At 36.8% G+C, this 17656-nt stretch overlaps 1 protein-coding gene across 1 annotated transcript in view; it reads left to right on the plus strand.

Annotated features, from left to right (window-relative positions):
• Window positions 1-1199: 1199 nt before the first annotated feature.
• The window catches only part of LOC149209489 (2-methyl-6-phytyl-1,4-hydroquinone methyltransferase, chloroplastic-like), a 155190-nt gene continuing 138733 nt past the window's right edge, over window positions 1200-17656 (plus strand). Inside the window, exons 1-2 of the mRNA XM_089396377.1 lie at window positions 1200-1427; window positions 1967-2656. Coding sequence (XP_089252503.1) covers window positions 2034-2656 — 623 coding nt within the window. The 5' untranslated portion in view covers window positions 1200-1427; window positions 1967-2033. The remainder of the gene's footprint in view (window positions 1428-1966; window positions 2657-17656) is intronic.

The following is a 17656-nucleotide window of genomic DNA, read 5'->3' on the forward strand; positions in this document are numbered from 1 at the left end:
TAACCCCTATTTGTACATTAAAATGGTGTAGCTATCTTACTTTAATTTTTTTAATAACCAACCATAATAGAGATAAAAGGAGTCACAAGTGCATATATTAAAACATATAAGTCACTTTCAAATATTTTTTTACACTAATCTAAAAGTTGTCTTTCCTTTTATCATAAATATAATCATGATTGTTTAAAAGTATACAAATGATTATTATAATAGTAAAGTTGCTTTTTCCTTTTATCATAAATAGTTTGATAATTATATATATCTTAAAAAATGCAATTTCTTATTATTATTATGTAATTTTAAACAATTAGATCATATACAAAACATTTGTTATTTTTAGATCTAAGACTTTTATCATTTATATTATAAAAATGAAGATCGATTGATTATTTCACTTTGTCATGAGGATAAACTACATTAGTTGGTTTGAACCAAATCTTAATAATGTGATTAATCAAAAATACATTTATTTACTTGCTGTTCTACCCAACATTATACAACAACATTACATAAAGAACAAATATTATACAATAATATCTATTCCTCTCCATTCATAAATTTACTAAATTTTGTATTTTTAATTATTTTTTTAATCTAATAAATAATTCAAATAAAGACCCTGAATTATCAATCTCATTACATTTTTTTAATTCAAAATTCAATTTTTTTTTTTAAATAATTAAATTTTGAAAAATATTTCCTTTTTTACAGGAGTGGGAAAATGTTTGAAAAAGGAAATTAACTAATAAGAAGTCAAAAACTATATTTCCTTGTTAGGCAACCACTAAAATTCATAAATATGTGTTGGGTAGCTAATATATGAATAAATGAATGAAATTTTAAGGTCTATGACTAGTTATATGAATAAATGAATGAAATTTTAACGTTTATAACTATTTTAAAGTCTATCACTAGTTATATAAATAAATGAATAAAATTTTAACACCCATAACTATTTTTAACTATTTTAAAGTACTAGTAGCTATATTCTTTTTATTTTTTCCAACCGGTCCCTCACTGAAATCGACAATGCCACTATTTCTGAGCCAAACAGCCCAGGATCGTTAAGATCGATTACAGAAATAATGGTCGGGAACGGACAAATTTCGCTACACGTAGATGTGTGGGTTGCACTTACCCACGTGGAAGGCAAGAGCCCCACCCTAATATCTAATTCTCAATATCTTCGTCAGTTGATCACATATCACCATACAGTGGCCATCATTTTGGATGATTACACAGCATCTAGGCCCCTACTGATAATTTGGATGCTTCCTTTCCATACGGATTTTATTTATCACTGGGCATCTCTGTTTGAAGCTGTTATTCAAATTGGTGGATTCATTCTCTTCAAGCCCATTTTCACCGAGTGGGATAAGATGATTCATTGACCTGTAACGCTGAGCACTTTCACGCTGAATGTCAAGGTATATTTTGCTTACATTGCTGCCAGTTTTTTCCATGTTTACAAATGAATATAGAGCATTATAGATAATTTGTCTGGAATCATTTTTAGCATGCTTCTTGCACTGGGTTGTGTAGATGAACGTTTTTGGGTATCTGGGTCATGCATTGATTGGGATTTTAAATACTGTGATATTGCCTAGGGCCTCATGGATTTTAGCATTTGGGTTTTACATTGCTTTGAGATTTTTGAGGTGCTGTTATACCATCTATGCGTCTGAATGGGTTTTAGCTTTATGGTTTTACATGCAAAATTTTGAAGTTATTGGTCCTCATGATGGTAGTCCCTGTGGTTGTGTTTCACTAAGTTGGTAAGATTTTAAATCCTATTAGGCACATAATATCGTGGAACTCAAGTGGGTATGGTAATGGTAAATGGAAAAATAGAAGCAAGATGTTTCCCATTTCATGCTGTTCAGTCCTAGTTATTGGGCTCTTTTTAATAAGTTTCCAAGGTTTCTGCTAAGTGGGTTAACTTCATCTTTGCTCCTCATCTCTGTAGGCAAATTGGGCCTTATTCAAAGCCTGATCTCCAATCTACTCTTTGAGTTGAAGAGTAAAAAATCTCCATGGCCATTGCAAGTAGTGGAGCCCTGATCTTAACACTTACTTCAAAAAACCCTTCAAAGCCATGCAGTAGGAGTTCCTGGTATCATTGTGGAACGAATTCTTTTAGAACCAGTAACTGTGGATTGAGTTCTTCCAATGCAGACATTAGTGGATTATTGTCGTCACGATTATATTTACCAATGCCAGCATTGAAGAACAGGAGAAAAACTGGTCCAGGAGTATCTAGGTGCAGTATATCTCCATCTAGACCGGCTTCGCAGCTGCGCTTTATTCAACACAAGCAAGAAGCATTTTGGTTCTATAGATTCCTCTCCATCATATATGACCATGTTATTAATCCCGGACACTGGACAGAAGACATGAGAGAAGATGCCCTTGAGCCTGCAGACCTTTATAGCAGAGACATGATTGTTGTAGACGTCGGAGGTGGCACTGGATTTACCACATTGGGCATAGTTAAACACGTTGATGCAAAGAATGTGACCATTCTGGACCAGTCCCCCCATCAACTTGCCAAAGCAAAACAAAAGGAGCCTCTCAAGGAATGCAAGATTGTGGAGGGCGATGCAGAGGATCTCCCATTTCCGACAGATTATGCAGATAGATATGTTTCTGCTGGAAGGTTGTCCCTTAATTTTGTTTTGCTTTTTGTGTTACATTTATGCAGTCATCTTACTTTTATTGTTTATTTATTCTTTTCCTGAAAATCAAACACACAGGCTTAAACGCTACTATTCCAATTATAGACATTGAAGTAGATGACGGATCATTCTAACAACAATTTCTATTTTCTGCCTATAATAATCAACTTGAGAGCTTCATGAGTAAGGACACATCAAAATGACAATTGAAGCTCATATGAGTGCTTTCTTTTCGTGCACATGGTTCTGATGCATGCCCCTGTTGATTGTGTACCACTTCTTTATTTATATTCCCCAGTGATTTCAAACACAGTTAAGAGATGTCAACAACAGTCACCAAATGCCAATATGAAAAAACCGCACTAATGAAACTGAAAAGAGTCATGTCTATCAAATGTGTCGCATTTACTTTTCTTAAGGACAGATCACTGCCAATAATCATCTTTTCATTCCCGCAAGGAGAGAAAGAAACATCAAAATAATGATGTTCAAAATTATGTAGGATTATGCTCCTTATAATTGTTTTTTTGGTTGAATTTATCTAAATCTAAATTTTAATATGGAAGAGTTGAATGGCCATTCCCATTTCAGGTCCTTGAAGAAAACTTATAAGTTCATTTTAGCCAAATATGAAATTGTTTTTGATTCCCGTAGTTAAATGCCTACAGAAATACATTCAATTAATGCTTCTCTGGTATCTGGTTTTAACATGGAAAGACATTGTTTTTGTGCTTGTTTCTCCATGCTTTGGAAAGTTGCAATTAATTATACAAATCTGTTTGAAACAACGAAGTTTGCATTTAACACTGTATATTCTGAGAATTGATTGTTTTCTCTACTTCTATTAGCTAGCACGGAAGAATTGTTGTTCATAACAAAGTCTCCAGACTCCAAATCAGAAAAAAATCAGTGAGCCAAAAAAGTGAAGAGTTTGAATTGGATTACGAAAAATTGGCAAATACGAAAAAATAAATATATACACATATTTTGAATTAAGTAAAGGATTTTTCATTGATACTCAATAAAGCCATGTCCATACAATGCAAAATATCAACCAAACTGAGACCTGGAATCATCTGCTTATAAAAGCTAACTACATAGTAAACATTGAAGTCTAATACTAAATAGATAGAAAAACTATGAAAGTAGCCTGTAGAGTTACTTCAAAGGTGAAAAAGATGTCAAAACAGGCTTGAATGTAACAATGACTCGCTGAGTAAAATCCTGCCGTTTTTGATGCCCAAGTTGTCCAACAGAATCAATGGATAGTCTTAGATGGATGAGTTTGACCTCCTATAGCACTGATGGTCACTGTTGCTCACTTGGCAGAGGATAAACCAGCTCAAACAGATGGCACAAATTGACAAAAAATCTAGAAAAAATCACCGTTATACACAAACTATCCCTGTGGAGGTTTCACTAGTGATTCAAACTCACTGAGTTGACTTGCGAGTTTGACTTGGTCAACTGAGTCAAACTTGGTCAATGCGATTAAAACTCAGCCAGATTTGATTATGCTCTTCTGAGTGCCAATCTGAGTGAGAGTCACTATATTATGATTCCTGTGACACATGTTTCATACCAAAGTCACTAGATTCAGAATTGGCGAGGCAAAAGGGTGAAGAACTTGAATTGGATCCTGAAAAAATCAAGAAAAAAATGGCAAATACACAAAAGAGTAAAGATATATACATATTTTGAATTAAAAAAAGGCATTTTTCATTAATATTCAATAAAGCCATGTCCATACAATGCAAAATATCAATAGATGTCCAAGATTTCTCAGACAAATAAGTATGCCATCCATAGTATGAGTCCAGACTCCAAACTGTGAGCTGGAATCATCCGTTTACGAAAGTTAACTAGATAGTAAACACTAAAATTTGATACTAAATAGTAAAAAAACTATAAAAGCAGACTGTAGGGTTACCTCCAAAGGTGAAAAAGGTGCCAGAATAGGTCTGTAGCTGTCACTTGCTAAGTAAAACTTCGCTGTTTTTGATGCCTGAGTTGTCCAGCAGCAGTGGTGGATAACCTTAGATGGACGAGTTTGCCCTCCTGTAGAACTGTTGATCACTGTTTCTCACTTGGCAGAGGAGAAGCTGCCTCAAACAGACAGCAGAAAATGACAAAAAACCCAGGAAAAGTTGCTTTTATATACATAATAGGCCTGTGTAGGTTTAACTCACAATTTTTACTTGCTAAGCCGATTCAAATTCGGCTAACGCCATTAAAACTTGGCCAGATTCGAATTGGATCTTTTGAGTGCCTATTTGAGTTAGAATCACAATTTAGTGATTTAATTTGCGATTCCTATGACAATGGTTCATACGATAGTCAGTAGACTTGGAATTGACAAAAAATCCGCAGGGCAAAAGAGCGAAGAGTTTGAATCAGATTGGGAAAAAATTGGCAAATACTAAAAAATAAACATTTTTCATATTTACATTTTGAATTAGAAAAAAAATTCTTCATTGGTATTCAGTTAAGCCATGTCCATACAATGCAAATGTCTATTATCGATAGACGTTCAAAATTTCATGGATGGATAGGTATTTCATCCATAATGCGAGTCCAGACTTCAAATTGAGAGCTGGAAGCATCTGCTCATAAAAGTTAACTAGATAATAAATGCTGAAGTTTGATACTAAATACTAAAAAAAAACTATGGAAGCAGCCTGTAGGGTTACCTCCAAAGGTGAAAAGATGCCAAAACAGGCTTGTAACAGTTGCTGAGTAAAAGTCTGCTGTTTTTGATGTCCAAGTTGTCCAACATAATCTATGTATAGCCTTAGATGGATGAGTTTGTCCTCTTGTAGCACTGTTGGTCACTGTTCCTCCCTTGGCAGAGGAAAAACTAGCTCAAACAAACAATGTAAAATGACAAAAACAGCAGAAAATATTGCCTTTATACACATACTGGGCTTGCAGAGGTTTAACTAGCAATTTTTACTTGTCGAGCCAATTCAAACTTGCAAGTTTGACTCAGCCAAGTCAAACTCAGTCCATGCAATTCAAACTTGACCAGATTCAAATTGGATCTTCTGAGTGCTAATCTGAGTTAGAATAGCGATTCCTGTGACTATGGTTCATACCAAAGTCGCTAGACTTGGAATCAGCAAAAAGTCTGTGAGACAAAAAGAGTGAAGAGTTTGAATTGGATCAGGGAAAAAATGGCAAAATATCTACAAATACAAGAAATAAAGATATACACATCTTTACAAATATACAATGCTTGAAAGATTTTTTGAAGAATAATTTTTATAACAATGACAATGGCTTGATGTATTACGAAAGATAGATATTAACCACAACCTTAACGCAGTAAGAAAATCACATAAATTTCCCGAATTCCAAACAAGGTCAACTTGTGCCTATAGTCTGTGAACTTGGAGCCCAAGGGCCGGGGAACTTGCAAACTCTATATGTTTCTTTAAGAAAACTTGTTAGACATATGGTCATTCAGATCACCTAAGATAGACCCAAAATCTATCAATAGAATGTTCTTATCCCCATCTAATGAATGACAAGCTTATTAAAATTTTAAGCACAATATAGGAGAGCATATACCCAACACATACCATAGATCAATGAGACAAAGACACTATGAACTGTACCCCAAGGTCTTTTATTATGAATTTCAAACGTTCCCAGCAGAACAATGGCTTCACACCAACCTTACAAAGTTTACATCAGCCAAAGATGACGAATGCAAGCAAATTGCCTTCTGTTTATAGAGAAATCCCTCAAAGTGGAAAATAACGGTTAGTTGGCTTGATCCCCGTCAAAGTAATCTCGATTGTTGATAAATATTTGCTCATCTTTTAATTTCTGCCGTTGAAAATATTTATTTTTGAGGAATTTTCGAATTTCTGATTAAAACCATTTTTTACTAATTCAAAAAATAACTATTTTGGATTAATTTCCTCAAAAATTTGACTTTGACTTAACCACCAAGGTCGAAGGGCTCAACTTTTCTTAAAAAATCCATTTTTGCCTTGGTGGGGGACCTCCAAAATTTGACTTCTTCATGACCAACGAACTTTTTGGTCATTTTCCACTTGGAGAAATTAATTTATTTAGAAATTATTTTTTGACTCTAAATTAATTACTTTTTTGGCTTATGATTTAATTTAATTTTTGCCAGAAAAATTAATTAATTGACACAAGAGGGGATTAATTATATTTCCACCCGCAAATATTTTAGCCATGGTGTCTGATTGCGAAGGACCATGCACTAAAATATTTTTACATCAGATAATTACACATTCAACCCTCGAAGGGGAAATACCTGTTTGTTATAGACCCTCATAATTTTTACCCAATTCTGTGACACAATATGATCTAGCAGATCAAGTGATCTGTAATAAAATAATTTAGCCAAATAACTTAAATTATTCCCAAATCACTTCTACAATTAGACTTGACTAAGAACACTAGAACTCACCTAGGACTTCGACAATAAATTCCACCATAGTTTTGGGGTTTAAGCTGGAGGGAAAAACTCTGCTGATTATCTGTGTTTAGAAACACACATAATTTGGTGAGACGAAAAACCTCCTAGGATGAAATTCGTCGCCAAAATCATAGGCTTACCTAGGTTATTACATAAAACGGTCGTACTAGCATCATTTACATTACAAAATGCAGAATTTGGTTTTACAATGACATATGATAGTGCCAACTGATGATTTTGATCTTTGACAAAATTTGTACAACTGCTTCCTTGGACTTCTGGCAAAATGGATGCACCATCTGGCTCCATATGGGTGTTGAAGAATCTAGGGTAGTTAGAGTTAGTGTGATTCTTCTTGGCATGATAACTATTTGTGAGATGTTTCAACTTTTTGCTTATTAGCATATTCTTTAATATTAGTGTGTCTCCTTTAGTTCATCAAATAACTACCAAAACAAAGAGACAAGAACATAAGATGTTGGCATTCTGCCAGGGCTAAAACCTCTCCCTCTTGGAGAGGAAAACCCGCACTAAATTCTTCCTATAGAGATTCCAATTGACGAATACCAAGACCTTGACCCTTGACCTATTAGGCCACTCCAACACCAAGACACCAATCCTCTTCTACATCAATGTTGAGATCATCATCATTGCTGCTCCATCTGAGAGGTCTTCTTCTATGAGATCTTCATATATATAGGAGAGTTGCATATAAAATTCTTGATATCATGACAGTCTCATCATGACTGAAATCATGACCTTTATATCTTCATCAAGAACGAGGTTGTGACTGCACCTGTATGCCGAGATAGTGTGTTACTATGAGTTCCTTCCATCATGCTGAGACAATGTTTTACTGTGAGATCTGTCCATTATGTCGAGACAATGTATTACTATGAGATCCTTCCATCATGCCTAGACAATGTGTAGTATAGTAGGATTCTGAGATCATCCTTACTTTGGTTATGACAACATTGAGATTTGTACTAAGAAGGAGATTGTGTTCTTCTTGATACCTATATGCCGAGAGTATCTCACTGTATTACCCATATGAAATTGCAGTGATACTTCTCCATCCGAGATCCTGAACTGCTACCCTAATCCGAAATTCCTGCACCTCCTATACCCATCTGAGATTTAAGAGAAGTCCGAGATTTCTTGGTTTCTTGTGGTGACCCCAACGGGGTATTTATAGTGGTTTTGCCTCCAGTAATAAGCCGACATGTCACCTTGAACTGTTGTGTCTCCACATATGAGCGATGTGTCATTTAAATATATTTTGATGCCGACATGACTGCCTTCTTCATCGTTTAGCTTGCAGACTTCTTCTTTTGCTTGTCTTGGGGGACATTTTAGACTAGTATACATTTACACATAGGCTCAAGAAGAGCTCCTTATACATGACTTTGACTCTTTGACTTTCCTAGACTTATGAAATGAGCAAGAAACTCATTCTTATAATTTACAAAAATAATATTTATTTTTCTTGACAAGTACAAAGATCAAAATTATATTTGTAAATACCGAACCTAGTTACACTTTCTTCAACACTCCCTTTTAACTAGGGAGGTATTTATAATGGTACTTGGTCATTCTCAATCTGAAGAATTTCTCATAAGAAGAATCATATTGGTAACCCATCTATATAGCATCACAGTAACCAACATTGTTTCCACAACAAGGCCTTGACTGACATTTCTATCTCTCATTAGATCAAAGCACAATGTTGGCAAGACCAATGACTATAGACACCTTCATCATTGTTTCTCAAGGTACATACTCACCCAGGTGTTCATTGAGTATGACCTTCTAGGACTATTCTTATCTTGGGTTCCCAACTCTCAAAGAATATCGGTCCTCTTGCGTACACTTGTATTGGATGCCCTACACATCCTCAAAGAGCATCAGATACCAGATGATTACCCAACCCTCCATTCTTTCTTCCAAAGTGAAGACAAGAATGTTGTGTCTATCTCTCCCTCTCAACTAGGGAGGATATCACGTGTTTACATTTCTCTTCATGGCCTTCACCTAGACTTACGACTGTTAGTCCTAGTCTAGTGCATTACACATGAAATAGGAAAACACAACTATCACTCCTTTTTAATCAGGGGTGATCTAATCCAAGCTCCCTCTTGATCAGGGACTTGTCAGAGCTTCCTCTTAGCTAGGGACTCTTCTATACATCAACAACTTCTTCTTCGTGGGTCCTTCAGCTGCTTGATCAACTTCTCTTCTTGATGTCATGAAATTCAGTTGAGCTTCTTCCTTGTAGGGCCACAACCATCGATCACTTTCCTCCTTTGTTTGCTATGTCATTCCTTTCTTCATGGAAAGTGGCCTTCTTCATATTTGGAACCTTCGTCATATGGCTACTTCTTCATCATGCTTCTTCTATCCACCACATGAATGCTAGTTGTACTTGTATTTACAACTCTTGTTCGAGTAGCCCTGCATTATCCAGATATTATTCAAGAAATCAAAACATCATATTACATCAAATCATACCTTACGAGATGGCTCTTCATCATGACATCTTTATGTAGGTATCAACATCCAACATACATGTTGACACATCTCCCAAAGATATCCATTGTCAAGGGTCTTCATCTTTTCCATCAGAGTCTTCATATCTTTCCGGGAGATTTTCTAGTCAAGTCTTCTTGATCTTTTGGATGTTGATTACCTTCATTAGGGTTGCATATCTCACGATCTCTTCCTTCTCCACACATTCCATTCCTAGGTGCTTTTAATCAGAGTTTCTTAGTTGTGATCAACCACCTCATACTTCATATGAGGACATATTATGTTGATTTCATCTAGTGTGTCTTATGCCTTCTTGCATCCTTTCAGAGGAGGAGATCCTTTTTCTCTTGATCATGCTTCTCAAGATAGAAGTAATGATCCATGTTACCTACAACCATGTGACATGACATTATAATATTAAACACAAGCATACATACCTTATTTTACCTTTAGGTCATCTAGGCTTCTTCCAACAACTTCCTTGATTGAAGTGTCTTCAACCTCTTGATCTTCTTTTCATCTTATGTCACCATAACATCATCCATGAATTCCACAAGTTGGAGTTCTTGATGAAACACTTGCTTCCTCTCTAGATTAGTGAACCCTTCGATGAGGATTCCATCAGAGAATCTTGAGGATCTTGTATATCCTCATCTGGCAGATGTTTCCTTTTTGTCTTGATGTATGATGAGCCTTGTCCTGGATGACTTCTTCCCTTCCTTCAATGTCCAATGATGTTCCCAAGAGCTATATCCTTCAGGTTTGTCTGTCATGGATTTTGTCCTTCATGATTCCCATGGTGATGTCACGAGCTCTTGTTTCTAATGCTTCCATGATGCCACGATGCATCATATTATCATTGTCATATCTTATAATAGAAGCTTATGATAGGACCCTTTTGTGAGGGATACTATCCCAATCATAGTAGAGATCTGTTACTCCCTCTTTCCTTGGCCCTTTTCTTCAGCTTCCTCCATCTATCCGGTGATATGAGCTTCCATAATTTTAGCTATACCTATTCTGCCTTGTTTGAGGACCAAATTTAGTCCTTTACCCTTCAATACTTTTGCCATCAACTTGTCTTTCTCTATTTAGCATAGAGACCATAAGTTGTCGAATGAGGTAACCTTCTTATCCCATGGATATTTGTTACCTTGATTATCTGTTAGTGCATTATGGTTATCTTCCTTTCTAGGTCTTGTAGATGGAGGATATCCTACATCCTTTGATACCCTTTACTTTCATGTAGATAAGATTTCATGATCTTCTTCATTGCATCTTCAGAGAATGAGTTTATCTACATCTCTTTGATGTCTCCAATGTTGCTATATGAGGGGATCTTTCATAAGTATCCCTTTCCATGAATTCAAAGGAGACCTTTTGATATGCTCAATGACTTCAACTATCTAGATGACTATGTCTATCTTCCTTCTTCATGTAAGGAATCTTGATGACCCATTCAACTTCATAGATGTCCTTGCAATCATGAAGTCATTTAACAAAACTTGATTATAGAATGAAAAGATACTTACTTGTCATGTGAAGATGAAATCTTCACCTTGATGCTTTCTTGAATGATCTCCTTCAATGAGATTCTTGCTTGAGCTGCCTGGTACAACTGAGTTCCAAGATCTTTCTTGAGACTTCCTTGCATTGTTCAACACCAAGCACTGTTGCTTTTATAATATGTTGAGATTACTTGATTCCTTGACTGTGAGGGTATGATATCGAAATCAAGAATTTTTGAGAGCACTGTCATGATGCCCATCCGAGATGTGGCATTGTGTTCTCCTTCTGAAGTGATATTGTTGTAATGTATGATGTGATTGTATATCCTTGTGGCCTTGTTGTGATGCTCCTTGCTAGAGTAGAACCTTGCTTGAGTTGACTAGCATGAACAAAGATCTCCTTTGAGACCTTCAAGCACTGTCCAATACCAAGCATCGAAACTGCTTCAGACTTAAGTTATTGAGATCTCTGTGGTATGACATAGATTGTAATGACACCCAATTTGGGGCTAGCACTGAAACTGTGAGAGGTACTGTGTTTTCCTTCTTTTGACTGTGATCCGAATTCTGAGCACTAGCATTGAGACTTCACTTTGATTGAGATTACTTGATCTTGAATTGTCTTGCTGTTGTAGACTGCTTGTTGAAGACTTGATCCTTTAATCTTGACAAAACCCTTCAACTTGTTTTGATGCCCTTTTTGGAGACTGATCCTTGTATGTCTCTTTTGCTGCCCTTCCTTTGACTTCAACACCTTAGCTCTGATACCATGTTGAAGAATCTAGGGCAGTTAGAGTTAGTGTGATTCTTCTTAGCATGATAACTATTTGTGAGATGTTTCAACTTTTTGTTTATTAGCATATTCTTTAATATTAGTGTGTCTTCTTTAGTTCATCAAATAGCTACCAAAACAAAGAGACAAGAACACAAGATGTTGGCATTCTGCCAGGGCCAAAACCTCTCCCTCTTGGAGAGGAAAACCCGCAATAAATTCTTCTTATAGAGATTGCAATTAACGAATGACCCTTGACCTATTAGGACACTCTAACACCAAGACACCAATCCTCTTGTACATCAATGCTGAGATCATCATCACTGCTGCTCCATCATCGAGGTCTTCTTCTATGAGATCTTCATATGTATAGGAGAGCTGCATATAGAATTCCTAATATCACGACAGTCTCATCATGACTGAAATCATGACCTTTATATCTTCATCAAGAACGAGGTTGTGACTGCACCTATATGTCGAGATAGTGTGTTACTATGAGTTCCTTCCATCATGTTGAGACAATGTGTTACTGTGAGATCCGTCCATCATGCCGAGACAATGTATTACTATCAGATCCTTCCATCATGCCTAGACAATGTGTAGTATAGTAGGATTCTGAGATCATCCTTACTTTGGTTATGACAGCACTGAGATTTGTACTGAGAAGGAGACTGTGTTCTTCTTGACACCTATATGTTGAGAGTATCTCACTATATTACCCATCCAAAATTGCAGTGATACTTCTCCATCCGAGATCCTGAACTGTTGCCCTAATCTGAAATTCTTGCACCTCCTGTACCCATCTGAGATTTCAGAGAAGTCCGAGATTTCTTGGTTTCCTGTGGTGACCCCAGCGGGGTATTTATAGTGGTTCTGCCTCCATTAATAAGCCGACATGTCACCTTGAACTGTTGTGTCTCCACATATGAGCCGATGTGTCATTTAAATATATTTTGAGGCCGACATGACTTCCTTCTTCATCGTTTAGCTTGCAGACTTCTTCTTGTGCTTGTCTTGGAGGGCCTTTTAGACTAGTATACATTTACACATAGGCTCAAGAAGAGCTCCTTATACATGACTTTGACTCTTTGACTTTCCTAGACTTACGAAATGAGCAAGAAACTCATTCTTATAATTTACAAAAATAATATTTCTTTTTCTTGACAAGTACAAAGATCAAAATTACATTTGTAAATACCGAACCTCGTTACACTTTCTACAATGGGGACACGTTGCTTCATCGAAGTGACATGTGAATCAAGAATCTCGTATCCAAGAAAATAGAAGTCCATCAAATAGATATCCATTCAAAATCGAAATCATCTTGCATATATATAATATCCGCTAGAATAGAAAAAATCTACTCTAACAAACTGAAATGCAAAGACATAAAACATAAGTGCATAAGAAGAAAACTAACTAATGACACAAATGAAAAGGAGTAGGGTTAGAGATACTATACAAAAGATGCCCTATGGCATTAGATGTCTTCAACATAGTGCATATTGAGCATCTACGTACTTTCCGACAAGTCTGTGGGTTGCTTCCCGGATGTGCGATGCTGAATTCTGAAAATTATAGGACTTTGACTTATTCGAATATCGCGCTGCTTTCGACTATCAGATGCATCGAACCTCTTCCCTCTTCTTTTCTGCTTTTTTCTTTTCTCCCCGATGGGCTGTGATGTCAATAATGGGACTAATGTAGATTTTCTCTCTTGTTCTTGAAGATGCTCGAATGAAAGATCTGAAGAATTTGAAGTATGCCCAATCCTAGCCTGAATATACTCTGGCAAAGGTGACACATAAGCCTGATCATTCTCAATATCCTTTTCAACCATGGCACTTCTAGTTAACCTTACTTCAATGGGGCAAGTGACCTCCTTGCAATGAGATGAGAATTGCTTTGGTGGACTGGGAGGTTTGTGATTCGTTGGAAGTTCTTCATTTCTTTCATCATTTGATCTATGTTGATAGTCCTGCTCTTGTGACCTTTCCATCTTTTGTATCTTACTCTGAAGAGTGATCTGTTCAATTTTCATGGCATTCATTTGATTAGAATGTTCAATCTTCATAGCACTAATTTCCTTGGCATGGTTTTCTTCCATGGTCAACAAATTATTCTGAAGACATATCTGACCAAATTCCATATCATTAATCACTTTATCATGATTTACCTTAATAGAGTTCATTTCCTCATGATTTGCTTTCATGGTGATCAAATAATTTTGCATGGTGGCCATCTGATTAGAATGATTAATTTCCATGGATTTCAGTTCCTCAACATGTTTTTCTTCTATAGCTATCAACTTGATGTGCATGGATCTCGTTTCCTCAGAGTGATTCTCTTGGTTGAGCTTCACGATTTTCATCATTTGAGCTTCATTGAATTGCATATCTCTAAGCTTTTGAGTTAATTCCTTGATAAGATCCCCTTGATCATTTGTTCTTGCCTTTCCACTATCTCAGATTCTTCTTGCAATGGCGCAAGTGGATTCATCATGAAAATGGTCACAAGTTTTGCAATATGGCACATTTTCTTGAAATCTTTCTATGAAAATTGGATCCTTTATAGGATCACTTTCATCTTTCTTCATAGTACTAGGGGCACAAGGCAGGCCCCTTTGATCTCCATATCTATTCTTAAAAGCATTGATGATGGCTTGCAAAGAGTCAAAAGAATTGCCAGGAAAATCACAAAACTAATTCCTAGCATCATCTTCTAAGGAAAGGACAAAGAGCCGCATCTTGACATCTTCATGATTTTATGCAGTCGAATGAGCATATCTTTTGAGAAAAGTTGTGAATCTTTTGATGTGATTTATAGCAGTGATTGCATCATTACTTGTGAAAGAAGGTAATTTATTAATAGCCCTTTCTGGCATATCATGAGGAATGTTAGTAAAACGCAAAAGGGCGAACAAGTCATTCATGATGATTTGCTTAAGGGGAAAAGGAGCTAATGGATGTTAGAGAGAGATCCCTGTTCAAGAAAAAGAAGTTTACAAGAAGGGAGCCTGAAGCAAAAATTCTTGCAAAAAATGAAAGAAGTGGAGTTGCCATTTGAATATGAATCTAAGCTCTAAAATCCAAAAGGGCAAAAACCGAAAAGTTAGTCAGGGAGAAGCAGGTGGATATCAGGGAGGGCTTCTTGTTTGAGAAAGATGAATGCTTACTAGAATGTAATTTGCTCAACCGAGCTTTGAGAGCGGGGTTAAGCAAGCTACTAGGATTTCTTCTAGAGTAAGCTCTTGTAAATGGATGAATAAGTCGAGTTTCCACCCAAACAGGAAACCAACAAGAATGTCCAAGTGCTAAAGGTGTGGATAGAGAAGATGAAAGGATTAGTGAGAAAAAAAGGATAAGGTGATGAAAAGATATAATGGTGTCAAACAATGTAGCATTGATGGGATAAGGAATGATGAGATAATGAGAAGATGGAGATGATTAAGACGAATGTCGCAACGACAAAGTCCAATAGATTGGTCCCTGACAATGGCACCAAAAAATGTGGCATTTCCGGCTCAAATGAAAATATGGAAAGGTGATATGAAAGGATGTCATGAAAACCAAGGATCAAAAGATTGCTCCCCAACAACGACGCCAAAAAATGTTGAGGCGTTGCCGACTGAAATGAACATATGGAAAGGTGAAGGAAATGATGAAAGATGTCAAGAGGACCTAGGACAAAAAAATCTATCCCCGATAATGGCGCCAAAAAACATTGTTGCTCGGATTGTATAGGCATTGTGCGACAACGACTCAGGGCGGGGGCTGTCACTCTGATCCCTGCCCACTCCGTTCTAGTTGTCTCCCAACAACAGACTATGGGGGGTAGTCCCTATGGAAGATAGAAATGCAAGACAAATTGGCAACCAACGAGTCTGGGAGACATGATTGAATGGCCTAACCACTGTTGAGAAATCAATGTTGAGAAATCAATGCAAGTAGATTAGGGTTTGATTTCTCTTTCTTGATAATTACTTGTGAGTTATGTTGGCTTCTTTTACTTCTTTATTATCTTATCTTTCATCAAGCAATTACCATATTATGTGTGTATGAAGATCACAAAAACACAAGACACAAGATGTAGGCACTATGCCAGGGCAAAACCCCCCTCGAGGGAAAACCCAGTCAAAAATTCTCTTCCTTCAATAGTTTTCTTTGAGACTCTTCAACCTAGACATAGACCAAACCTTCCCTCCACACCAAGTCAGCCCTTCCAGATCTTTGACCTCTTTGCAGCAGCACTTCCACCCCAACAACTTCGACTATGCAACAACTTACGACATCAGGCAACTTGGAAGACTTCGATCTCCCAAACTAGGGCACGAAAGAGAGAGAGTAGCACCAAAACTTCGATTTCTTCCTTCTCTTTGACCTTGATCCAACTCGCACTCCTTTTGGCTTCCTTGATCCACTTACACTTTTTCTGGCTTCTAGAGAGATATTGAACTAGATTGAGATGAGATGCTCCAAATGAATTTGATCTTCTTCCTTTTATAGGCTCTAGGTAAGGTCAAATAGGTGTCCTTTAGGCCGACTTGGTCTCCATTAGGCCGACTTGGTGTGGAGGTTACATAAATCACATTTTACTCAATAATAAACCTTTTTACATGATTCAAAAGCCAAGAAGGGTCTCTTTATTAGTACAATGACCCTATTAACTCAGAATAAATCCTAGAAGTCCTCAATGGAGACTTTGACCTAAAACATGATGACCCAAACATGAAACCGATGCTTTAATAAGTCATAATAATAATAATTTCTTTTTTTCTTTATATTACATGATGACTCAAATTCATTAATGAAGACCGAAGCTAGTTACATTTTCCAACACTCCCTCTTAACTAGGGAGGTATTCATCATATACAAGTACAAGGAAGATCTCAACTATATGAACCAATGAAGAGTTTAGGCACCGCAATGCCATGGACTAGATTCCTGATCAGGGCAATCTATCCATTGGTCTTTCAATCGTTTAGGCACCGCAATGCCATGGACTAGCTTCCTGACCAAGGAGATCTATCCAAGTGGGACTAAGGTGGACTCAAGCTTTCAGCCTCTCTAGGTACCATCAAGCTTACTTGTTAATCACCAACCTAGGGACCTAGGTGCGTATCTGAGGTCAGAGCTTTACAACCAACGCCACCCTCCCTACTTTGGGACCTAGACATCAACACAAAGTGCCGACCAAATGTCTTCCTAGGCAATGCTTCACTTGCAAAGCCTTAACGAATCTCTTTTGATCAAACTGATCGGTAACCAGCATGCTATCAAAACTTCGAGAGATTTACTTGTACCAACACAACCCCAATCAGTAACAAACTTTCAAGTGTACATAAACATATACAAACCTCCGGGGTCTTCCAGACAACTAGATGTTGCTTTTCAACTTTTCATAGTAGGACTTAGAGCTTTCCCAATGAATCTTAACAGAAGATTCCTCAACCATGTAGCTTCGTTTCCTACTTCTCATGTAGCAACATATTTCATAAATCGATCCGACTTTTCTTAGCTCAACAACCCTTCAAAAATACTTTCTCCAATTTCCTTCTCTCACTCATGGCCTTCACTAAAACTTACGACTGTTAGTCCTGGGCTAGTACATGACATGTGAAGTAGAGAACCATATATGTCACTCCCTCTTAATCAGAGAGGATCTTAGTCATTCCTGTGCAAGGGATATTCTCAACCATCTTCTTATCCCATGGAGATTC

The sequence above is a fragment of the Pinus tabuliformis genome, chromosome 1_2 (assembly GCF_031772625.1).
Source record: "Pinus tabuliformis cultivar Carrire ecotype Pingquan chromosome 1_2, CPIR1, whole genome shotgun sequence".
Lineage (NCBI taxonomy): Eukaryota > Viridiplantae > Streptophyta > Pinopsida > Pinales > Pinaceae > Pinus > Pinus tabuliformis.